The sequence below is a fragment of the Camelus bactrianus genome, chromosome 3 (genome assembly GCF_048773025.1).
Source record: "Camelus bactrianus isolate YW-2024 breed Bactrian camel chromosome 3, ASM4877302v1, whole genome shotgun sequence".
Lineage (NCBI taxonomy): Eukaryota > Metazoa > Chordata > Mammalia > Artiodactyla > Camelidae > Camelus > Camelus bactrianus.
Genome location: NC_133541.1, coordinates 28,412,603 through 28,437,986, shown reverse-complemented (window position 1 = coordinate 28,437,986; position 25,384 = coordinate 28,412,603). Strand labels below are relative to the sequence as shown.

Below are 25,384 nucleotides of genomic sequence, written 5' to 3'. Positions count from 1 at the left end.
CTAAAGCCACAGGATTGCAACACCCCTGCCTTAAAAGCAAGCTTTGTGTTTGGCACTAATAATGGCTTCTATTCTTCCAATGTGGGTTTTCCTCCACCCCTGGCTTTGATGTCCTTGTAGAAAGAGAACATATCCCCGGCACAAGGCCTCCTGCATGTCCTTGTGCACCCACGGCCACGATGCTAGCAAATTCAGTCTTCCGCATTGGTAGATGTGGGATGGATGTGTGCCGGGAAAGCCCACCTAGAGTGGAAAGACCAGTAGGGGCACACGGGTTCACCATGAAAAACAGCCCTTCTGCCACGTCTGCCAGCTCTCTTGTTGTGGGACCCTCCCAAGGTGCTTACAGCAGGTGCCGGGTGGATGGGCAGGGAGTAAGGTCGCACTCACCTGGGATTGGCCTGTCACCGGGGTACCATTGTTCAGCTGCAGCAGTCCATTCAGCCCATCTCTGTAGAGCGTAACCGTGTGCCAGCCCCCGAGTTTGATTTTGGTTTCACTTATGATAATGGCAACCCCAGTTCCACAGTTAAATCTGTGGGGGAAGAAAAGGAAAGGAAGACTCTTAGATCAACCAGTTCACTATGTTTTCAGACCCCATGGACATCACTTCCAGGGTAATGGCTTCTTTGAGAGCCAGTCTGTTCAGTTAGCTTTACGAATAAAGGCCTCCTTTAACCTGATTTTCTCTGCAGTTTAGAAACTCGTGGGCAACTGGGGTCCTCCCTCTCCTTCTCAGAGATTACCAGACGTTTGAATCTAATTCAAGGTGCAGAGAATTAGAGTTTGAGTCATTATGTTTCCAGGGATTTCTCTGGGGACTTCCCACAAATCCCAAATGACAGGCTCAGCGATATTAATTAAAAAAAAAGAGAGAGAGAGAGAGAGAGAGTCTTCTCCTTTTGGCAAGCTGGCCAGCACCGCCATCTGTGTTCAGCTGGGTCCCAGTGCAGGTGTGGTTTCCAAGGAGGCTCCGGCTCAGAGTGGGGTGTGGGTGGAAGAGGAACATTCTCAGACAGTTGCATTATTTTTGTTTTTCCCCCAACTTCCTGTATGGCCTGGGGTGCCCACTGGTCACTATGCCTGACATCTAGAATTCTGACCCTTTCCGGCCAACTTCCAAGCAGCCACCGTGCCACCTCCTCACCGGTCCTGAGATTGCCGGTGGTGAGGTCCTTATCAGGACTTGCACTAACGGCAGCCCGCTTCTCATGGCCTCCTGTTATCTCCTGATCCTCAGTGGAGTAGAATGGGGTTGAGAGGATCCCACTGCAGACCAGGCTCACCTAGAAGGGGATGTCAGAATCACACAGCAGGACTGCAGAGTTGGACAGCTGCTGCCAGCGAATAACCACCAGGGCTACTGAGGGTCTGTCAGATCCTCCAAGTGTAGACCCCACAAGGTTAGAGCCCCTGCCCCAGATCCTGCTGGCTGACCTCAACCTCCCGTCAGTCAGACCATTTTCTACCCCACGTGGGATGCTCGACAGTTTTTGCCAACTTAACCCCAAATAATTCATGTGTTGAAATAATCAAAAGTCACTAATGATTGACACTTACTGACTGCTTGCTAGGGGTCAGGAACCGCTCTAAGCACTTTTTATGTGTTATACATTTCATCCTCACAATAACCCTCGGAGGAACACAGACTTGGATAGGTTAATTCATTCACTGAAGGTCAGGCAGCAGGAGCATGGCACCAGCAGAACCTTAACCAGTGCACCACGCAGAAGCATAAGGCTGATCCCCACTGGTCGTTCTCAAACCGGTGCTGTGGACACCTCCATGCGGGTGCTTAAAGCACTCATACCTCCACAAAACTCTACCTCTGGGAAACCACACATAAACCAAAGGTGGCTTCCAAGGTGTGTTCGGATCAGGGCAGAGAAGGTAAGCCAAACAGCCCACCACAGCCCTGAGAGAAGACAGGGATGGGGTTTGAGCTTCTGGGAACTCTTGGGAGGCTGTAGGTGCCTCTCTGCTCTCCGTGGCTCTCAGCCATGTCTACCACGGGGACAAGGAGGAGATCCCAGCCTTCCTTCCATCACATCCACCGGAGCTCCAGGACAGAAAGGACTTAATTGCTTTGGCTCACTACCAAATTCCTAGGCTCTACAGTGGTGCCAAGTACACTGTGGGGACTCAGGAAACATTTGCTTTTGGATGAACCAATGGTTACAAGGTTCCAAAACTCAAGTTTCAGAAGTGACCCTGCAATCCTGATACCCCAGTGTTCAGTAAACTGGTCCAGGCTCATCTTAAACACACTGTTCCTTTGTTTATAGGCATCCATCCTGTAGAGATTTTATTCACACTATAAAAAGGGAAACATAATGTAGGGTAGTATTAAAAATCCAAGGGGTTTTTGGCAGGAACTACCTGAACTGGAGCGAGCGCCGGATGATCGCCAGGGACATGAAGTCGCCCCTCCCGTGCTCACTCTCCCCGCAGTAGAGCAGTAAGCCATCCTCCGCCTCTGCCTGTCAGTAGACAAACAAAAGCCACACACACAATGACCATCTCCTCTTCCATGAAGCGCCACCGGGAAATACTTATGAATGTGAAACTTGAGCATCTCCATGGAAGTCCTATTTACAAGCATGTGGACTCCAATTATTTCCAAGGCACCTAGTCCCAGTTCATCTTCAATAAACAAATGGCAGCGCTATAAACAGAGTGTGAGGAATAGCAGTGAGGCGAGAGGAAGGCGGCCCCATATCTTCCCCACTCTTTATTTACTTGGCTCTGTGGCTCCACTAGCAGAGCCTCAGGGAAACCATGTGCACAAAGACCACGGTCACACAGACGCTGTCCTCATGCTCCTCAAATTCTAGTCTCACCAAAGAGAATCCTATTTTTTTTGCTTTATTTTGTTTACTTCCCACGCAAATTTGCTTCTTTCCTTCCATTAGGAGAACCTGACAATAAAAACCCAACTGATAGACTAGTTTGGTTTTTCACCCACATTGGCTGTCCTAGACTGGGACAGATCAAGGGATCCTCAATACTTTGACCATGACCTCAAAGGAGATTTGTTTCTATATCTCCAAACCTTCTCACATCATCTGAGATACCCAAAAGAATCACTTTAAGCTGAAGGCACTCAATTCAGACCTGCATCTGATTCAGATCAGAGAGCATTTACTAGGTCCTCACTGCATGCCAGGGTTGGATATAGCAGTTTTTCTATTTGTCCAGGTGCAGTTGTGATAATGAAGCTTGTCTGGGCTCCCTTTAAATGGGATGATGGGAAAAAGAATGGATTTATGCCATCTGAAATCCTCACCTGGAAAGCATCACTATTATGAGTGTCCTTTGGAATAAAAGACGTACAACCTAAGAGCTGAGAATTATGTTTTATTTGGTAGACTGGCTGAGGACTTAAGCCTAGGGAACAGTCCCTCAGAGCTATTGGGCTTAAGTCCTCAGCAAGTCCACCGAATAAAACATAATTCTCAACTTGTAGGTCGTGCATTTTTATTTTTCAGTTGACATGAACAACATGGCTGGGACCCACACATTCTGCCAGAGTTCAGTAACATACGGAACTCACCCTCCCCTTGCTGTCGCCCTTGAGTGTGCAAATGTGCCCATCATTCTCAAGACCCTGTGAACAGGTTCACCTCCCTGCTTCCCCTCGCCCTCTCCTCCTCCATTGGACGGAGTACACTGCTGTGTGAAGGTGTCCAATTAGCACTCATTGAACGATTAATCCGTCTTACCCTAAATTCAAGAGTAATTTGAAATGCCTGATAAGAGTTCTTCAGAGGTTCAAAGGTTACATAGGAATGACCAAAGAACTGAGGATACTGTATAACAATATCTGAAAGAGAGAAAGACAATAAAAGAATGCTGTTTCCTCTCTTCTTCAAATGCAAAGATCAATACACACCGTTGCCTGAATGTCACTAAGTGAAAACCCCTGAGAGTCTGTTAAACCTAGCTTAATATCTTCTTTTCACCACTCTTTACCCCTAGGATTCTCACTCCTAGGGACTCTGAGCTTCTGAAATTCTTAGGGAGGAATGGACCTTTGGAGATGGTTACATGCCACCCTAAAAAAAATCAATGGCTTTAAGGCCACTGACCCCTGACTGCCAGCTGTACGTCTGTGTAATGTAAGTTGGCTCAATTATTATCTTTCTTAACCTTCATGCACATGTTCTGCTGCATTTGTTCAGTAGAGGTGTGATCAAAATAAAGCCCACCCCCAAGGTGCCATCAGGATGATTAGTAATTGCCCCTAGAGGACTACATGTTTGGCACATAGAAATAGGGCTGCTATCTAACTAGAAGCAATGGAAGTTGCCCCACTTTTGCCCTGTATAGCTAACTAGCAAATTTAATGACTAAAAATTGGAAGAAGGGGCTTATCTTAGAAAAAGGGCTTGAAGGCACCATCTGTGGACTGCAGAGCTGCCCTCTGGCTCCCAATAGGGGCCAACCTACCACCATATTCTTATCCCCACCAAGGGCTTACCTTCTGAGCAGCTCTCACCACCTTTGCCCAGGTTGCAGTGGCATCGAGAGCCCCCCCAGGTGTAGTCATTAACACAAAAGCTGTCAGCAGAGCAGAGGGTTTCATCACAAGACATGTCAAAGAGCCTGGGCATCAGAGCCACACTGTTCTTCCTTTTCCTCTCTACTGGAGTGGGCTGGGGAGCCACAGTAGTCATAGGGAGAGATGGTGGGGTGAGGGGGACGAGCCTAGAAATGGTCATTGGGTTTGACCTAGGTGCCATCTTGGATTCTACCAAGAATTTCTTATTCCCTTCTTTGATAGCAGGAAGTGGTTTAACCTAAAGACAGACAAGAAAAAGAAGTTCAGGATTAACACAGAGCACAGTAATTAGACTACTTTTATTATGGTTGATTATGGAAACATGGTCACTTTTGATATTTCTCAAAAACCTGGGATGTAGATGGGGCAAATAGTATTGACCCCCAGTTTACAGATAAAGAACTTGAGCCTCAAGGATTTTAATTATCTTCTTCTGTATTACACAGAAAGGTCAGTGGTAAAGCTGATATCATATAATTTATTATTATTTCACTATCACAAAGATGCATTGCTTTGTCAAGGAATTGTTCATTTCCTTATAATACCCGACGTTATAAAGCTGCCCTTGGTGGGAAATCTAAATTTGTTTTAGCCAGCTGTGAAGACAGCAGGCAAGGGCTGACTACAGAACAGCATGGTAGGTACTTAGTCACCGTTAATTTATGATCACCTGGAGCCTAAAAGTCAGAGGAAATAAATAAGTGTTAAAAGTAAATGGGCCAATGTAAGTAAGTTTTAAGTAAAATGTTCATGGTCTATTGATTAAATTGCCTTGTTCAGCAAGAAAACAAAACCACCCAGATTATAAAAGCAGTACTTTTTGTTACCTCCTCAAAGGAAATATCCAAATCTAAGTCATCTTCGAATCCATCATCATCCTCACTGACTTCAGTGTCGGTTATGTAATGGGGTCCATAGTGTCCACTTCCTGATTCCTCACGTCCTTCAGAGAAAAGCAGCACACGGCAGTCAGCACATGCCTTCGCTCCCTTTCCTATCCCAGTTCAATCATACACTGAGCTGTACTGAGTGGATGGAGATGTATCCGAAACACACAAGGAATTCAACGCAGAAGAGAAAGCATTAATGAGAAAAATTATGAAAAACATTTCATTTCATAAGTAATTTCATAAAAGAAACAGCTATCATTTTATACTGACAAGACTGGCAAATATAAAAGTCAGGAAATAAAAAATATAACCAAGGATGGGGTCAATGGAGACTCAAAACACTGATGTTAGGTGTGTAAACTGGTACGTTCACTTTGCAAAACAATTGGAAATATTTAATGAAGTAGAAACCATTCATACTTTTTGATTCAGCAGTCTCACCCCAACTTACAAAATCTGGAGAAACTCTTCCGCATGTGTACCGGAAGACACGTGCATAACACACTTGTGGCATCAGAATTTGTAATTCTGTACAAAAAAATCCCCACCAAACTTGCTATTTGTAATAGCAGTAACACCCCAAGGATCTGTCAACAGAGAATGGATAATAGAATACTATATAACAGGGGAAATGAATAAATGGGCATTTAATGCATCAACATGGCTTAGTCTCATATGATTTCATGCAAGAAATGCAAGTTGCAAAGGAACATATTCAGTTTGATAGCATTTATATAGAAGTCAACAGCAAGAGAAACTATAAATTATTTAGGGATACATATGCAGTTGTCACTCTTCCCTTGGTATCCGAGGGATGGTTTTGGTTACAGGACCCCTGTGGATATCAAAATCTGTGGATGCTCAAGTTCCTTATATAAAATGGTGTAGTACAATCAGCCATTGGTATCTGCGGGTTCTATATTCACAAATTCAACTAACCGCAGCTGGATATGGAGGACCGACTGTATGCATAGCTTAAGCTCTTACGAAAAGTCGGACAATGACAAAAAAAAAAATTGGGAAAAGCTAGAAGAGGGTTGTGAATGAGGTGTGACACATGGGGACCTCGGAAAGTACTCTATCACGTTCTATTTCTTAATATAGGTGCTTACATGTAAGTGTTTATATTATTTTTATGTTTTTATGTAACATAAAAACAATATACATAAAAGTATATATATCCTTTTGATGTATGAAATACTTTATTTTTAAAAGTTCTTTAAAATGAGAAAGATACATTACACTAGAGCGAACACTCCCATACCCAGAAAGAAAAGGGGTCCCGTGTGCCATCTTGGGGGTCAACCATTTCCATTGATCTTAGCTGGACAACAGGATCTTTCAGAACTGGAAGGTAGGGCTGAGAAAAGAGTTTAGGGGACAGACAATACAGGGTTTTGTTCTTTGAGAGATGGTCAGTTAACATTTTTATTCAGCCCTCCTCCCTTAGGCTGGAATAGGAAGCCCTACCCTCAGGATGAGTTTTTCAAAGTGCTGCTCCATAGCGCCCCCATTTCCTCCTGGCGGGTTTGAGTAAGCACAGGTCCCAGCTGCCTTCTCCACTCCAGGCACACCAGGCACCAGGCTTTATGGCTGTAACAATTTTGGCAACAGAAACTGACTATTGCGGATTGTTGATGCCTATTAGTTATGGGATGACTTGTTTAAAAAAACAAAGAAAAATGATATTAAAAACATAAATCGAACTTAAAGACAATCCTGCTTTCAGAATAAGGTAAGACAAACATCTTTCTCACAAGAGCAAACGCTCCCTCCTCTCAGCAAAACAGCATGCAGATTAAACATGAAACTGAAGGAAATGACAGAAAGGGAGTGTGGGAAGCCTGCTTAGTGGGTGTGCTGCTGACCAGACCTCTCCTCCAGCACCACCAGGAAGAGGGAAATGGAAACATGGTTGGCAGGTGACCTGCAGGCAGGCGGGAAGGAGCTGGTCTCAGGCACCAGGCACATCTCTGGTGGAGCTGGGATAACTCACCCACCAGTTCCCCAGTTTTATTCATAACAGCCCACACATCAGCTGAAAATTCAAGCCTGTTGATGCTGGATTTAAACCTAAATGCAAATTCTCTTAAGCCACCTGCATCCAGGGAGCACAGCTGTGAGCCAGGTGTCTTCACACAAAAAGCCAGGAGCCCCTGGAGACAGCTTCCCCCTCTTGTCTCTCTGTATCTTTCTATCATTCTACCTCTCTCCCTGCCTCTCTCCCTCTCTTCCTGTGGGTCTCCTTCTTCCCTCCCTTTCTCGCTTTCCATTTCTGTCTCTGGCTCTCCCATATTTTCAGAATTATTGAATTTCAGGAGAAAGAATTCATTCTGGTAATGAAAGAATTATGGACCACATGCATAAAGAGAGCTGAGTTTTAGCTTCAGGAGGTTGGTCTCTGTACCTCTAGGGTGTTCTCCCTTGCCCTCTGCACATTCTAGCCAGTCTTGTACTAGTCTCATCGAAGTCAAGTTTCTCTGCATTTCATCTTATAATACCCTATCTGAAAAAAAATCTTCAAAGACCCTCCACTGCCTACAAGATAGATTTCTGGGCTCCTTGGTGGAGAATTCAAGAACCCCAATGATCACAACTCTTTTTCTTCCCTTCTTCCATCAATTTTTTTTAAATTGAAATCTACTACTTCTGCCTTACTGACAGGTACTGCTGTGTGCTTCACATAATCCATTTCTAAACTTTACAATCATTCTGTAAGGGAAACATGGTGAATTTCATTTTGTAGATGAGTCAATTGAAGTCAAGGAGGTTAAGCGGTTTGGCCAAGATCAAAGACTTTGTGGTGGGCAGAGCCTAACTTAAAGCCAAGTTTATCTGGTTGCCACTCTTTCAGTGCCTGTAAGAGAAGAAGCCACTGTGGAGGCAAGAAGAGCCTGAGATTTATAAAAATTAATATTTATTGATCATTTTTACTGTGCCTGGAGCTCTTCATCGATTGTTTCTATTAATCCTCACAAAATCCCGTGAAATTGAGATCACTACTCCCATTTTACCACATGGAGATACACACCGAGACAGATTAAATAACTCCCTCAAAGGCATGCAGACAGGAAACAGCAGAGCTAGATTTATCCTTGGTCTCTCTCTTGATTACATCATGCCATTTATAGTCTTACTCCAAATTGTGTTTTGGCTTTTTTCCCCTGTTCCAAAGTCTTAACGGCCAACCTCGTCTACCAGTTGTCTAATGAACACATCTTGTGTTTTCTTACCCCAACACTTGGGGCAATGCTCTTCTCCACATTGCCTTCCTTTTCCCTCTCCCGTATATTTATACATTGTCTACCTAGCCTTCCAGTTGCACGATTCTTTGGAGACAGAGCCGAATATGTATCATCAAAATACCAAAATCAAGTGATATTTTAAAAAGTGAATAGCAGACTTTTCTGGAAAAAAAATGGTGACTTCAGAAAAGATAGAGTGGCCAAGACCCTTAGGACATTCCTTCATCTCCTCGTGGATGGAGCTATCTACCCACAAACAGGTGCCACTTACCATGGACTCAGAATAATCTCCCACGTTTGATCGAGTCAGTGGATATTTAACATGTTATTTACCCCTTCTGGACTCCTGGCCTGGGAATGTTGCCCTGGTATTTCCCAACTCAACTGTGAACCCCTTGAGGGCAGAAACCAAATTTTAGACTTCTTAATGTCCCTCTCCACCCTCCATTTAACTAACACAAAAGGCAAGACCCCCACTTAACCCACCCCGAAGCCTACCTTGAAGGAAACTCTTAAAGGAAAGGGTCACAGATTCCTTGCTACAGCTATGAAATAGTACCATGATGAGAATGGAAATGATTTCAGATTCTCTTCTGATTTCGACAGGGGAAATAAGGCATATATTGTTCAACGGATAAAGCTCTTTGGTCTTTATACTCATTGCTTTTGTTTGACACTATATAACATCTCCTTAAAGCCAGAGGTTACTTTTCAGTTTGGGGAAGCGAAGAGTGTGAGATTAGGGTGGGAAGAGAATACAGAATCACAAGGGCTTAGAGCCAAAGATAGTCTGACTTTTGTAGAAAGACCTTGGAGATCAGCTAGCACAAGTCCATTTTACAGAGGAGAAAACTGAGGCTTGGAGAGTCCCTGTGACTTGCCTAGAGAGACAGCTCATTTGTGGTAGAGCTGATCTAGAATTCTGAACTCCTGATGCCGCATGCCAATACTCTCTGCAGCATCTCTCCTTGTCTCTCATAATCATCCAGGCTAATCGTCATTTCCCATTTTAAGTAGGAAGGAAATGAGCAGAGAGAGTACCAGACATAGTACGACTTGAACACATCTGGAATGAAGCTCACTGCTCTTGTTTCCTGTTGGCTCCACCACTTCAGGTCTCAGATCCATGGCTGACCTGAATTAGTTAACCAATGTTGTTTCTAAGTGAGCACAGGATGTATAGTCCAAGCCAGTGCTAAGGATTCTCCCAGTACCCTGGGGTTACTGTAATTGAAGTCCATAACTTATCTCGCACTGCTTGGCACTTTGTTAATTAGGGAAAGAGAACATTAAAAAGGAGTCATTTATTTAAAACCAGAATAGTCAAGCCACTGACTGACTGCAAAACAAGTTCAAGGGTTATTTCACTATGACAAAAACAAATACACAAAATACATATTTCTATTAATAAATTAAGGGATGACTTTTATTTTACAAAAAAGTGTATGCTTATTTTTATAAAGGCATCACTGGTTTCCCATAAATAGAGAGTTTCTCTGATATATCAATATGGTATAGTTGGAAATACCACTGGTCACGGAATCCAAAACTTGAGAGATGGACGGACACAAATGACTGTGTGACCTTGAACAAGCCACTTAATCTCTCCAGGTCTCGGGTTTTCTAATCCAATAAGGAATGGGATTGGATTTGATGACCTGAGGGCACTAACGTTCTGTGACCTTAAAGTTTACACTTTTGGTTTAGACATGTTGCAGGCATCTGTCACTTCAAGCAAGGTTTGAAAAAGAAATAACTCAGGTATTTTACTTACATGGATGAAAAAGAAAAAAGGAGTTCATTCAGCATGGGGATTGTAGCTTTGTGTTCAATATTATAAGCCTCCTGGAAGATGTGACCTATCATTTATTAGAATTCATCTTAATTCATAAGGACCAGGTTGAATCAGGTCCCTTCTTTTAACAACTCTTAGCAATGATGAGAGAGGAACACTTATCCTCCACTCCTGAAGCTGCAATCAGCTTCAGCAAAGAATAGTTTCCCAAAATACTGCCGCATCCTTGTCCAACCTTTTCTCCTCCCTACAGAGGTAGAGACAGAAAATTACGTGCTGAGTAGAAGCATTTGGTTCATATTTCTGAACTGAGTGAAGCTAATCACTCAAAGGACCTGGAGGAGGGAGGAGGGATTTGGAGCAAATCTGGTCCCTCCCACCTTCCCGCTCCACCTGGACAAGTGGTAAGCTGCAACCTAGCAGGTGCGATTTCTCTGCAAACCCAAACTTTCCTTCAAGTGGGTTCCACAGTCTGGATTGGGCAAAAGGGAGCCTGTAACTTAGGGTAAGCCATGTTCTCTGACCCAGTCTCTATCAGAAATAAGAATGGCATTTGATTCTTTATCTTTTAAACGTGTTGTCTTATTTCCCAACTGGTTCAGAAAATGGAGAAAGAAAGAGGGCTGCAGAGGGTCTGCAAGGATGCCGAATGGGGTCCTTTGCTCCTCTCTTTCCCACAAATAGTCCACCTGATTCTCTTCCTCCAACCTGAATGAAACTAACTAATCCCGGGGTACATCTCTGTGGTGGAAGGGGTGGGACTGTTGGGAGAGCGCAGCTCTACAGGAACAGTTACAGGTAGATATACGGTTGTTCTTTTCTGCTCATCACGTTTCGTGAAACTCTTATCTGACCATAGCAGAAGGATGGCACCCCAGGCACCATGTGACTCATCTCAAAGCTTCTGTGACTCCTGCATCTTTATGTCTGCACATGCAGAGGAAGCGCCAACTGTGCATCACCCCTGCAGAGTACTGTCTTTTGAAGAACATAAACCAGTCAACCAAGCACAACCCACTCTGTCTTCCTCCCTTGGAGCCTCCCTTTCTAAAGATAATGGGGCTGTGGAGAGTAAAGCAGATGGCCATAAACCAAGGTGTCAGGCACCTGCTTCTCTACTACCTGCTGATGGAGGAGATACACAGGCAAAGTATAACACGAGAGGCGGCTGTGAACACAGCAGGACCACCCAAGGCCATGTTTTCATCATGGTCGGCTGAAAATTTCAGGCTTGTTCTGTGGCAGTTGCTCAGGACTGGAGGTGGAGTGGGTGGTGTAAAATTTAGATAGGCAAGTAAAACATTTCTAAACAGCTGAAACAGTGGCCAGCAGTGTTATGTATACAGCAGGTACTCAATACATATTTCTTAGATAAGACAGTGAGTGAATGAATGTTTTCTATAAGAGCCAAATCTTCTTACAGGATGCTTTGCACACGGTCAATGCAAAATAAATGTTTGTTGAAAATCCTCGGCTTTAATCTGGTCAATGGCAATGCTCTAAGTGTCTAATCTGTATCTATCATGCTGTTTCTGTTGTGTTATGTTTGTTCACTTGTTTTGTTTTTTAGATTCCACATATACATGAAATTATACAGTACTTATCTTTCTCTGACATATTTCACTTAGCATAGTACCCTGTAGGTCACGTAGTATCTTTGTATGGGGACATACATAACTTGACTTAGCATGGTGATCACTCTGAAATGTACAGAAATATCAAGTCACTATCTTGTGTAACAGGAACTAACAGTATTAGAGGTCAATTATGCTTCAAAAACAAACATAGAAAAAGCCATCAGATTTGTGGTTACCAGAGGTGGGGCGTGAGAGGAGAGGGAACTGGATGAAGGTAGTAAAAAGGGACAAATTTCCAGTTATAAGGTAATTATGTACTAAGGTTGTGGTGGACAACATGATAAATAAAATTAACAACATGCTATGTTAATTATATATGAAATTAACATGCTGTTATTTTATATGAAAGTTTATAATGTCTTATATATGAAAGTTGTTGAAAGAGTAAATCTTAAGAGTTTCAATCACAAGGAAAAACTTTTTTTTCCATTTTTAAAAATTTTGTGTTTTGTATCTATATGAGATGATGGGTGTTCACTACACATATTGTGATGCTCTTTTCATGACATGTAAAAGCCAAATCATTATATGCTTTAAACGTATACAGGGCTGTATGTCACCTAGATCTCAATAAAACTGGAAGAAAAAAATTAAAAAAAAATTCAAACATCCCAAATGGATTCGCATTTCAAAAGCCTGCAGGGCTTTAGAAGAAGCCACACTGTAGAAGAGACCATTGGTGAATAATTGATCTAGAGCGGGTCCCATTCTCATCCCGTCACAATGAAAACATCCCCAACTTTGTGAATATTGTCAGGAGAGTCAAGCCAATCTGAAATTGGGGAAAGGAGCCTGGCTTTGGTCCTCACTCTGACCCTGAATCCTACCCAACAATCAATTGAAAACCCCACAGAGCATCTGTCACAGAGCAAGCCAGCCTCTCTCTGGATCATAAGATTAATTGTGCCCAACAAAACTTTTCAAAATAAATGAAAACAAGAGTAATCCATTCTCATTTTCAAACAGATACTGTGGCATATGGATTAAAGCAAGACACAGAGAGAGGAACCGGAGGTGCCACTGAGGGTTTCTAAACGTTGAAGCATCACAAAGCTTTCTCCATCACAGAGAAAATCATGCAGCACCAACGCTGAGACTTCACTGTCTGAATGGAATTATCCAGTGGATTTGCCAAGGGTTGCTCTCTGAGGGAAGAATTTCTGCAGTGGTTGGAAACCAGCACCTTGAGAAAAAACCACTTGGCTGAAATTTGCCGAGCAAGGGAAGAGGAGGTTGGGGCAGTGCGGGACGGACTCCTGGAGACAGTGGGTAGGGCTGGGATCCATCTACTGGGGTGGAGGCCTCACACCCTGAAGCCAAGAGCCATAGGCAGAGAGGCTGGCTGGAGCTGGGCTGTGGAAGATGTTGGGATAAGGAGAGTGGCCTTTCTCTTTACCAGGAGAGTAAGGTGGTTTTACGTTAGCCCAGCAGGGGGTGCAGGGGGCTCTACTTTCTGCCTCTGCAGCCCTGTATCTTTTGGCCTCCTGTACACCCTCAAAGAGCTCTCTCAACACTCAACCCAGAAAACTTTCTGCCTGGAGTATCTTGTTCCTCACCCTCTGTTCCTTTGGAGAACTCCCCATTTAATTCTTACCAGCCATACCCAACATCACCTCATTATGGAACCTCTGCCAATCCAGCTCCCAGCTCCCTGATCCACAAAATCAACCCTTCCCCTTCTCCATGCTGCAGGGCACCTGCACCTGTTCACTGGACTGGATCCTGGACCCCGGAAGGCAAAGACTGGCTCAATTCTCTTCGAGAAGGCTGTGGCCAGAAGAACTATTTGTGAAACTAAGGACTGATCCTTTTGGTGACTTCTCTCCAGAATACTCCCTCACGCTATGCCTTTCAGTGCTCATATGTAGTCTATATGAAACTGTATTCAATTTCCTTATATATTTGATTCAGTATTATTCAAGCCACATCTTTCAAACCCATTAGCAGAGACTAAAAACAACTCACTAGGGCCTGACTACCTTTTTAAAAAATGGAACCAAATGATGTAAAAAATACAAAGCTCTGCATTTAGCACGGCTGACTACTGCTTTGTGAGGCATTTGTACATTCACACATGTATTTCTAGACGTGTGTGTGCGCTGGGCTGCTGTGCAAATGGTAGACTCTTACTGTGGGCTGCATTCCAAAAACGTTTGATAAAAATTCTTCACTTTAGTTAATTTTTTGAATGCCAGTGAATTTTCCAGCCTGATTGCCATTTTATTTTAAGCAAGTATTGGATTTTCTAATTTTACTTTTGTCCTATAGTGCAAGTGTCTCAGCCTCGGCACTACTGACATTTGGGCTGGATCACTTTTTGTTGTGTGTGTTGTGTGTGTATTGCGGGGGGCGGGGGGCGGGTCAGGTGGTTCTTCTGCACATTGTAGGATGTTTAGCTGCATCCCTGGCCTCTCTCCACCAGTAGCACTTTCCCCCCCCTCGGCTGTGACAGCCAATAAGTGTCTCCAGAAATTGCCAAGTGTTCCAATAGGGGGCAAAAGTCACCTTCAGTTGAGAGCTATACACTGTGGTACCCAAAATAATGCTGAGCATTCAGGCAGATTTTAAGACATGCATAAAATAGGTCTGAAACAAAGATCCTGTTGCCTATTGCAACAGAAGATCTGAGAAGCCTGATCCTCAAAGTTTCTTAATTTCCATCAGGTTTACAACCAGGTCCCTACGGACCGCTATCTGACTTCACAGAATGCCATCAGTCTAACCAAAGGATTTCCACGAGGGCTGAGTCCAGAAGGATCCAGCACGTGTTCAGGGTCAGAAGGTGTTCCTGGAGGCACCGAGAGAGGAGAAGGAATCCCAGCACTTCTGGCTGAAAGACATAGAGCCTTACAGCAGAAGAAGCATCTCAGGAAGCTCGTGGGGAAGGTTCCCACTTGGGATCATGGAGCAACAATCCCCCTGCTCGAAAAAGGAGCTACAAGCATCCAGGAGATGGGTGAGAAACGGTGTCAGGTGGCAAGAAGTGAGACTGCTCTTACCTGGAAGGGTCCGACCACACATGCAAGTGGAGTCTCTGCTCAGAGAGGTGGGTAGGGAATGCCAGGAGCACTGGACAGAGAATCCCATGAATCTAGCAACACTATGGTGACTAACTGTGACCTAGAACTAGTCACATGATCTGGTGATATTTCAGTTCCTTATCAGAAAATTGTGGAAATTTGGCTAGGTCCTTAAACCACCTGCTGGTTTCAAATCCCATGATTTTGGTTGGCTTTGAACAATATAAAATTGCCTCTCTATTGGTCTTCCTTCCTCTCTGCTGATTTCCACATCGTAGCTATAGCAAGCCTGCTTAAAATGTGGATCAGATCAGATCATTCTGCTGCTCAAAACACATTAAGATCTTTGCGTCTAACTTAGAATAAAACCTAAAGGCCTCACCAGAACCTACAAGATTGGATGCGATCTAACCCCTGTCCTCGGGATACCTTTCTGACCTCATTTCCCATCATTCATCTCACTTACCGTGTTCCTTACTGTTCCTAGGATATCCCAATCCTGCTCTCACCCCAGGACCTTTGTACTTGCTGCTCCCATCCTAAGGAGGGACTCTGCTCAAATCTCTGTTGAAGGGAAAGCTTCCTTGGTAGCCTATCCCAAACAGCAGCTCCCACATCCTCTATACCCTCTCACCCCTTCTCTTCCTCTTAGCACTTATCATTAAAGACACATTATTTATGTATAATAACATAATAAACACTCATTTTATTATCTACCTGAGACTGATTCTCCCACACATAAACTCCACAAGGGCAGAAATTGTCTGTCTTACTTACTGCTAAGACCCCAGCACCCAGAAACTGCCTGGCATATTACAGGCATTAAATACACATTTTAAAAAGTGAATTGGTAAATGAATGTTTAAACAAGTGAAATAATCACTCTCAACTCAGAAAATAAATTCTTTCCTTTCCTGAGCATCATCAAGACATTTTGCAGATTAATGTAAATAATTGCCAGTGGTGATGTATGAAGCAAAACCAAACAAACAATCAAAAAAGGTCTGACTTAACTTTAAGTTGTTGGTAGCTTTTCTGATCTCATTCTTCTATTTTCCATTGTTCCAGTTCTTTCTGAATTTGACAGCCCTTTATTTCATTTTATCTTAGAAATTTATTGTCTTCAGTTCTTTCTACCATTAGGGTTCAGCATTGATTATAAGTCACATATTATTAAGATCTCAAATCACTGAAGATTTCAATTTCTGCTTGTGAACTTTTTTCTGATTGCAAAAACTAAAATCTAAAATTAGTTGCCCTCTCTCATTTTGGTGGGACTAGTTAATCATGGGAGAACTCAGTCATCTGAGGCAACGTAATGGCACTTCTCGGTTTTGTCCTCATTTCTACCATGGCAAGGAACTCCAAACTGACTTTAAAGGGCTCTTTGGGCTCTAAAAGTCTGTGAACTATCGCCATCTGCTGGGTGACTTGTGAACTACTGCCATCTGGGGCTCAGTCTTTGTCCTTCCTCCCAAGGAGCAGTTGTTGGTTATTCCCTTATTTTTGTGATCTTCAGAATCTGTTGGTCTCTGGAAGCCCTCCATGACCACGTGATCAAGACTACTGATGGCAGAAACATTTCACTGGGCCATAATGGACACACACATTTTTAAATATGGCAGATGCTATGGTTGAGGTTAGATGGCAACACTCTTGGCTCACCATGCAAGTGGGAATGAGAAGCCAGAACCACCCAAACTTCCACTGAGACCTGAGCTTCAAAAATGGATAGTTTCATCCTTACAGCTGATGAGGCTTGTTTTGTTTCGTTTTAAGATTTTTGGCTCAAAAGCGTGTATGAACACCATGCTTCAGTATGGGTAGTATCCATCAAACATTCACTAACGGTTGAAATGGCAGGAAGACAGTTGGGCTTCAGACGTCGTCCACATCATGAATGGGCTGTACACGTTAGTTTATCCATCGATAAACACAGCAGAGAGATAACTAACAGTCCTGACCCGCCCCTCCTTCACAGAGACAGCGAAAGGCTATCTCCTGGACAAGCCAAAAGGTAAGTCAGGGGAGTGTCACGTGGCCCAGCTCTGCACACAATATTGAAACAATCTAAATGTCCATCAACAAAGAATTGGTTAAATAAATAGGGTAGAGCTTCACAATGAAATACACTGTGGTCATTAAAATTAATGACGTGGCTCTGTATTTATTTATATTTAAAGCTGTGTTCAGTGTTTTGTCACATAGGAAAAGTATATGTACTATGATTTCATATTGGATTTTTTGAAATTCTTTTAAACCAAATGATGATGGATGATGATAAACCAGAATGTTAACAGTGGTTCTGTCTCTGGGTGCTGAGATTAGAGATCATTTTCGTCTTGATTTTTTACATTTTTTATGTTGCTCATTTTTTTCCTCGTAACAATTATGGATTACTTTTACTATTTAGAGACAACAGCAAAAAAAAAAAACCTACTTCTGCTCTGGGATTATGGCAATGGTTTCCTTCATTGGGCTTGCTGCTCTTGCCCTTGGCCGTCTACAACCCTTCTTTCACATGCCAGTGAGAGTGGTTTTGTTGAAAACTAAGTAAATTCTTGTTGCCCCTCTAGTCAAGCCCACCCCGCCCCCCAACTTCCCTAGTCTTCCCGTGTCTTTCTGAGAAAAAGCAAAATGCAATGACCTCCAATGAACTCTCAGGTCTTGATCAGCCTCCACCAGCTATGAGCTCCTTCTCTCTCTGACCTCATGTCCTTCTCCTCTTCGCCCTCACATCCCCATCACCTGGCCACACAGGCACCCCCTGTTCTTCCATGAACACCCCAGGATGCTCCTGCATCGGGGTCTCAGTACTCACCTAGGGCACTCTCCCCCAGGGGGATGGCTAGATGATAGATACGTTAATAGATAAATCAATTGATCCAGGTATATATATCCAGAGAGTTCACTCTGTCCTTCTTACTGAAACGTCACCTTCTCAGGAGGCTTTCTCTGACTGCCCATCCCCATCCCTGTTTCGTTTTTCTCCATACTTCTTCCTGTTCACTTCTGCCCTGACCAGAATGTAAGGTCTGTGAGGCAAGGGGTTCCTTTGGCCTAGTTTGTTGACTGCTGAATCTCCAGCATCTGAAACAGTGCTTGGAACAGAGCAGGCATTAAATATTTGTTTGAAAGAGTAAGTGGATCTGTCTTAAAATAATTCGGGACATTGATTCTTAGAGAACAGGAATCCTGCTAACATTAGGTATCAAGTTGAAACAAGGTAATCACCAAACTGGGCTCTTGCCCAGGTTCTGCCACCAGGTGACTTGGGAAAAGTTTCTGAGACCTTCTGGGCCTCAGTTTCCTCATGTGCTGAATTTCCAGCTCCACTAGTTTACAAACTCTCAGTAAACAAATCTGGGCCATGAGACCTGATGATCTCTTATGTTCAAGAAAATAATCTAAATAGGCAAAGATGGAAGAGATAAGGCTGTGCTCTCTACGAGCAAAAGACCAAAAAACAATCCACATTTTTGCAACCCATTTAAAAGTCACCATCCTCTTACTATCTGAGATGATACTATGGCTGCTCACGGTAGATTCCTCCTTCTGATCTACCTCTGCCTGGGGCCCAGGGCAGCCCACCTGCCTGGCTTCCTGCTGTGTCCTGCCCATTGGAGGCACCTGCAGGGGAGTGAAGGTGGGAGGAAGGAGTCAGAGTATTTGTTCTCCAACTTCCACCCTGGGAGGTTGTCATGGGACACAGCCCTTGCCGGATGGCCCTCCCTGTCTGTCTCCAGAAGCTGGTAATTGCCTCCTCTTGGTTTCCTTGCAACCACCCAAATTTGCAAACAGTCTCTTCTCTAAACTCACTTTATCTACCTAATTGCATGTGCTTCTGTTTCCTGCTGGGAGCCTGGTGACACTTGAGATCATTAGAAAGTCATCTTTTCTCCCTTGGTTGCTTCTCATTTGCACGCATTTGTTTCATATTTGGTTGTGTAATCAGACAAGACGCATCAGGCTCAGCCAGTATGTGCTGCGTCCCCTCATAGGCCTGTCACTGGGTCAAGCTGATTTCATATACAGCCTTCTCTGTGCCAAACCACGACTGGGGCCCTGGTCTCTCACCAGAGCACCTAAGTGATTCAGGGATTTAGATGCTAAGATCCCAATGGAAAATTATGTAAAAGCAAGAAGTGCTCCAAAGGAAAGAACAGAAAAGATTAACTGTGAAGTGATGCATATAAAGGAAAGAGAACAAAGCGAGTGATAGGGAGATAGAAGGAAACAAAAGGAAAGACAGTTAAGAACATTTGGGTATTACTCATTTCAACATATTCAAGTTTAAAACTCCACTGAGACGTTGCAGAATGAATAGTATTTGGTCGTTCACCACGGGGGCCGCGAGACTCCAGCGGACTGACTGAAGTGATGCTACAGTTGACACTAGAGCACCCCGAGTACCTTTTATTTTGGAAATTACGTTTTCTTATCATTTGTTTTAGTCTTTTTTCCCTATCTACCCTGAGGGGGTAAAACATCGGTGCACACATTATAAGGAAATGTATGGTGATGTAAGATGTACAGAGGCCTCAGAAGAGCAATTAATAGGCAGCAGGTATTTAAACAGCAAAGTGAACCATTCCCTTTAGAACCAATAAAGTTGCACAAATGAGTGTTACTCGGATTTACGCACGCATCGCGGCATTAGCAGATCAATAGAGTGATTACCGGGGAGGGCACCTGAAAGTACAATCATACTTGAAGTTATCTTTATGCACAAGCTGCGCATTTAAAATGCAGAATTTGTCTAAGCCGGGAGTGAAACAGATGCTTTCTTCTTCCTCCTGCTCACTGTTTTGTCTTACATTCAAAAGATTTACAAATCCACAAAACTCACCAATTTATAGCCCCATCCTAAGCTCCTGAAGCAAATGCCAAGCAAAGCCTGTTTCTCAGTGCTTCTGTCTGTCTGTCTGTCTCTCTCTCAGCACAGACCTGTCTGAATATAGTTAAGTCACAGGCTCTCCAGGTCTCTTATTTACTTCAGAACATTCATGTGAGCATTTAAACTGCAAGGATTTCTATCAAGGGGACAATTTCCTCAGGCTGCACAATGAATTGATTCCTGCCAATTTGGACCAAATTGCTATCAAAGAGAGGAGTCCCCAAACTTCCTGGAGAATCTCCTAAAATGTGGGGAGAAAACCCCAGCAACAGACTGCAGAGGTCAGCAAACTATGTCCCATGGGCCAGATCTGGACCCACCTGTTTTTGAACCATGGAAATAAATTTCGAGGCCCCAAATGAAGCCACTTCTGCCAGGGGACCACATCAGCAAACCAAAGCTCAGATGACTTTCATGCCCCCCAAAATGTGCTGCTTGACCAAAAATACAATCTCCAGGCACACCTGGTTTTCCTGGGCTTCACTTTTCTGCCCTGCTCAGACACTGCGTTGTTTTTCACAAAGTGAAGGTCTGTGGAAACTGCATCAAGCAAGTCTATTGGCACCACTTTGCCCACTTCAAATCACTGTGTCACATTTTGGTAAATCTTGCAATATTTCAAGCTCTTTTCACTATTATTATACTTGTTATGGTGATCAGTGATCTCTGATGTTACTACTGTTAATCGTTTGGGGGCGCCTTGAACTGCGCCCATGTAAGACAGCGAACTGAACTGATAAATTTTGTCCGTCTTCTGACTGCTCCACTGACCAGCTGTTTCCCCATCTCTCTCCCCTCTCCTGGGTCCTCCCTATTCACTAGGACACAACAGTATTGAAAGTAGGACAATTAATAATTTAACAATGGCCTCTAAGTGTTCAAGTGAAAGAAAAGTCACAGGTCTTTCCCTTTAAGTCAAAAGCTAGAAATGATTAAGTTTAGTGAAGAAGACATGGTGAAAGCCAAGAGAGGCCAAAAATTAGGCCTCTTGCACCAAACAGTTAACCAAGTTGTGAATCAGAGGAAAGGATGGAAACTAAAAATGCTGCTCCCATGAACACATGAATGATTAAGCAAAACAGCCTTATTACTGATATGGAGAAAGTTTTAGTGGTCTGGAGAGAAGATCAAACTGGCCGTAACTTTCCCTTAAACCAACACCTAATCCAGGACAAGACAGAAAGTGAGGAAGCTGCAGAAGAAAACTTTGGAGCCAGCAGAGTCTGGTTCATGAGGTTTAAGGAAAAAGAAGCTTTCTCCACAAGGTGCGAGGGGAAGCAGCAAGTGCTGATGCACACGCTGCAGCGAGGTTTCCAGAAGATCTAGCTGAGCTCATTACTGAAGCTGACTACGCTACACAACAGATTTCCAATGTAGATGAAACAGCCTTCTATTGGAAGAAGATGTCCTCTAGGAATTTCATAGCTAGAGAGGAGAAGTCAATGCCTGGCCTCAAAGCTTCACAGGACAGGCTGACTCCCTTGTGGGTAATGCAGCTGGTGACTTGAAGTTGAGGCCAATGTTCATTAACCATTCCAGAAATCCTAGGGCCTTTAAGAATTATGGTAAAGCTACTCTGCCTGTGCTCTAGAAATGGAACAACAAAGCTTGGATGACAGTACATCTGTTGACAACATGATTTACTGAATATTTTAAGCCCACTGTTGAGACCTACTGCTCAGAAAAAGACTCCTTTCAAAATATTACTGCTCATTGACAATGCACCTGCTCACCCAAGAGCTCTGATGGAGATGGACAATGAGATTCATGTTGTTTTCATGCTGCTAACACAACAGCCATCTGTAGTCCATGGATAAAGGAGTAATTTTGACTTTCACAGCTTACTATTTAAGAAACACATATCGTAAGGCTATAGCTGCCATCGATCGTGATTCCTCTGATGGATCTGAGCAAGGTCAATTGAAAACCTTCTGGAAAGAATTCTCCAATTGAGATGCCATTCATAATTCATGGGACAAGGTAAAAATATCAACATTCACAGGAGTTAGAAAGAAGCTGATTCCAATCCTTATGGATGACTTTCAGGGGTTCAAGACTTCAGTGAAAGGAATCACTGCAGATGCGGTGGAAATAGCAAGAAGCTAGAGTTAGAAGCGGAGCCTGAAGATGTGGCTGAATTGCCACAACCTCATAATGAAACTTGAACAGGTGAGGAGTTGCTTCTTATAGATGAACAAAGAAAGCGGTTTCTTGAGATGGAATCTGCTCATGGTGAAGACGCTGTCAAAATTGTTGGAATGACAACAAAGAGTTTAAAATATTACATAAACTTAGCCAGCAAAGTAGAGCAGGACTTGACAGGATTGGCTCCAGTTTTGAAAGAAGTTCTGCTGTGGGTAAAATGCCATCAAACAGCATCGCATGCTGCAGAGAAATCGTTTGTGAAAGGAAACCTCAATTGAAGCGGCAAACTTCATTGCTGTCTTAAAGAAACTGACACAGCCATTCCAGCCTTCAGCAACCACCACCCCGATCAGTCAGCAGCCACCAACACTGAGGAAAGACCCTTCACCAGCAAAAAGATTATGGCTCACTGAAGGCTTGGATAATGGTTAGGAGTTTGTAGCAATGAGAAATTTTTAAATTAAGGCAAGTAAATTGGTTTTTAGGAGATAATGCCCTTGCATACTTAATAGGCTACAGTATAGCGCAGACAAAACTTTTATATGCACTGGGAAAGCAAAAAGCTCTTGTGACTCGCTTTATTGTGATACTCGCTTTATTGTGGTGCTCTGGAACTGAGCCAGCAACATCTTCGCGGTCTTTCTGTATCCCAGTCAGCCAATCCCCAAACGCCAAGCCAACCCTGAACTCTGTACTTATTTCCTTCCCCCCTGTTCATTTTTCACTTTCCTCTTCTTTGTTCTTCATGATTTACCCTATAAAAGCTTCCCACCTCCCGCCCCATTGTGCAGTCCTCTAGACCTTTGAGAATGGAGACTGCTTACATCATGAAATGTTAAAGTTTGTTATCACCTAAACTGTCATATTTAATCATTTTTAACAGTACATAAGTTACAAAGGGTTTTTACATTCTTAAATGGCTGATAAAAATGTTTAAAAAGGAATAATTCCTTGTGATACATAGAAACAATATGAAATTCAAATTTCTGCGTCCATGGATTATTGGAACACAGTTACACACATTAGTTATTGTCGACGGCTGCTTTCAGGCTACAGCAGCAAAGGTGACCCAAAAGTCGCAAAATATTTACTACCTTGCCCTCTCCAGAAAATTTTGCTGACCCTGTCTAAATAAATTTTTAACATTTAGAAAGTTAAAATCAAACAAATAAAAACTAGAGATATAGTTCTATAACTTTGTGGAATTTTTTTGCTTTTTTCCCTCTTTGCCTGAGTTCAGAATATGCTTGAGTGATGAGAGATGAAATTATGCTGTTAGCATAGTTCATTGTGGCTTGCAGTTTTAATTCTCTGATGTCTTCTAAGTCTGCAGTCTTTTAAGACTAACCAACCAACCAAAACCCATTCTAATGATTCTACATAACCTAATCAAACAGTAACCCTGGTCACTTCTGATCTTCCATTTCTGTCTGGAAACTTTTTGCCCCTGACCCTTGGTTTCTGAAATCTGACATTCTAATGCCTTTGAGGCCCAAGAGCACAGCTCAGGGCACTGAGTCATAAAGAAAAAGCGACTGAGCGGCTGGTGGTCACCCAGGTCAGTTACACCATCCTTCGGGATTTATGTGTGGAGGAAACTGGTGTAGACATCTCTTTCAGCGGGGAGGGTATAGCTCAGTGGTAGTGTGTGTGCTCAGCATGCATGAGGTCCTAGGTTCAATCCCCAGTACCTCCATTAGAAAGGTAAATAAACTTAATTACCCCCCAAAACAAACAAACAACAACAAAATTTTTTAAAAAACTCCTTCATCTTGAAAAGTGGGCAGATGTCATAATCTGTTTCACAGGGATTTCCTCAAAATAATCTTGAAAAGTAGAAAATACTACCTGTCTCAGACATTATTGTACCCATTTTAGAGATGAGGACACTGAGGCCCAGAGAGATTGTGACTTTCTCAAGAAGGTCTCACAGCAATGTAATAAGAGGACAGTTCTCCTGGCCCTTGGACCCAGATATGGCTGCCAGATTTGCTCTGGCCAAAGGTACAGTGTTGGGGAGCAGTGAGGAGTTTTCAAAGGTTGTGAGGACTTTATATTTACAGGCATTTGCCAAAAGAGGCAGCAGGTTGTACGGGAGTTGCTAGAAGGATTTTGGAAGAAGCTACTTCCAGTTCCTTCCTGAATGCTTCTGCCCCTTCCCCCAGGGATGCCACTGCCTCCGGCTCCCACCTGCTTCCCCTCTGCTCACTGCTGTAGCCAATTCAGGGCACTGCTGCCAAATAGGAGACTTTGTTAGTGACTGGGGGTAAAGGAAATCTATTTTGCGACTACATATATGAGAACATGTACCTAGGAGCCCTAGCATGCTGAGCTGGTCCCTGGGGAGACAGTCAGGCAATTAAAAACAAAGGCCCAAATCTCAAAGCAAAACTGGGCAAAAGCCAGATTCACAAATAGACACTAGCATGACCAAGGGCATAAACAGACACACACCCAGCAACAGCTGAACAAAGCAACGTCTGAGTAAGCAGGACGGTAGAGACAAGAAAAGTGAGATGGGGTGGCAGGGGAGGTGAGGAACCTATGGAATCAGGTTTGCTGAAGAAATTTGATTGATTGGGACTAGAGTGGGTTGTCTCAGCTCAGAGGAAGTTTCTGAAACTGTTGAAGAAAATGGATTGTGGGGAGAAGGGCATGACGAACACCAAACCCAAACGAAGCACCTCTCACTCCTCCATACCTGATCTCTGAGGACCCGAGACCAGAAGCAGACTTACGAGGACCAGGGAGAAAATGTACTCTAATTTAGCATAGAAATGTTAAAGCTTATTCTAATGATCAAGAAAGAACACAGGAGTAAAATGAGGGTTTGATTTGAAAGAGATGGGAAATGTCTCTCACTTCCTCACCTCCTTTATCCGCAAATGGTATTCTTCTGATCACTGAAATCTCTCTCAAAGGCCTCCTTTCCATCCTTATTGCCTTGAACTTAAACTCTCTGGGTTTGCTTTCTCCCTCCTTCCCTTCCTTCCTTCCTTCCTCCCTTGAAGCTCTACATTTTTTCTTATTTGTGTCTCATTGCAATTCTGGGAGTTCAACTCTGCCTATGAATCTTGCCCGTAGAAAACCCACTCTCTGCCTGGTGGGTTTCCAGACTAGCTTTCTCACTGCATCTTCTCTTTGAATTTCCCAGACAGTGGAAGCAGCGAGCTATCCAGGCTCCATAGTCATCA

At 43.3% G+C, this 25,384-nt stretch overlaps 1 protein-coding gene across 2 annotated transcripts in view; it reads right to left on the bottom strand.

Moving 5' to 3' along the window:
* EGFLAM (EGF like, fibronectin type III and laminin G domains) overlaps window positions 1–25,384 on the bottom strand; it is a 161,849-nt gene that overhangs the window by 45,414 nt on the left and 91,051 nt on the right. For both annotated transcript variants that reach the window (XM_074357268.1, XM_045518164.2), the window contains exons 8-12: window positions 5,389–5,504; window positions 4,481–4,799; window positions 3,723–3,823; window positions 2,380–2,480; window positions 391–535 (exon numbers count right to left, since the gene is read on the bottom strand). In XM_074357268.1, the coding sequence (XP_074213369.1) occupies window positions 391–535; window positions 2,380–2,480; window positions 3,723–3,823; window positions 4,481–4,799; window positions 5,389–5,504 (782 nt within the window). The remainder of the gene's footprint in view (window positions 1–390; window positions 536–2,379; window positions 2,481–3,722; window positions 3,824–4,480; window positions 4,800–5,388; window positions 5,505–25,384) is intronic.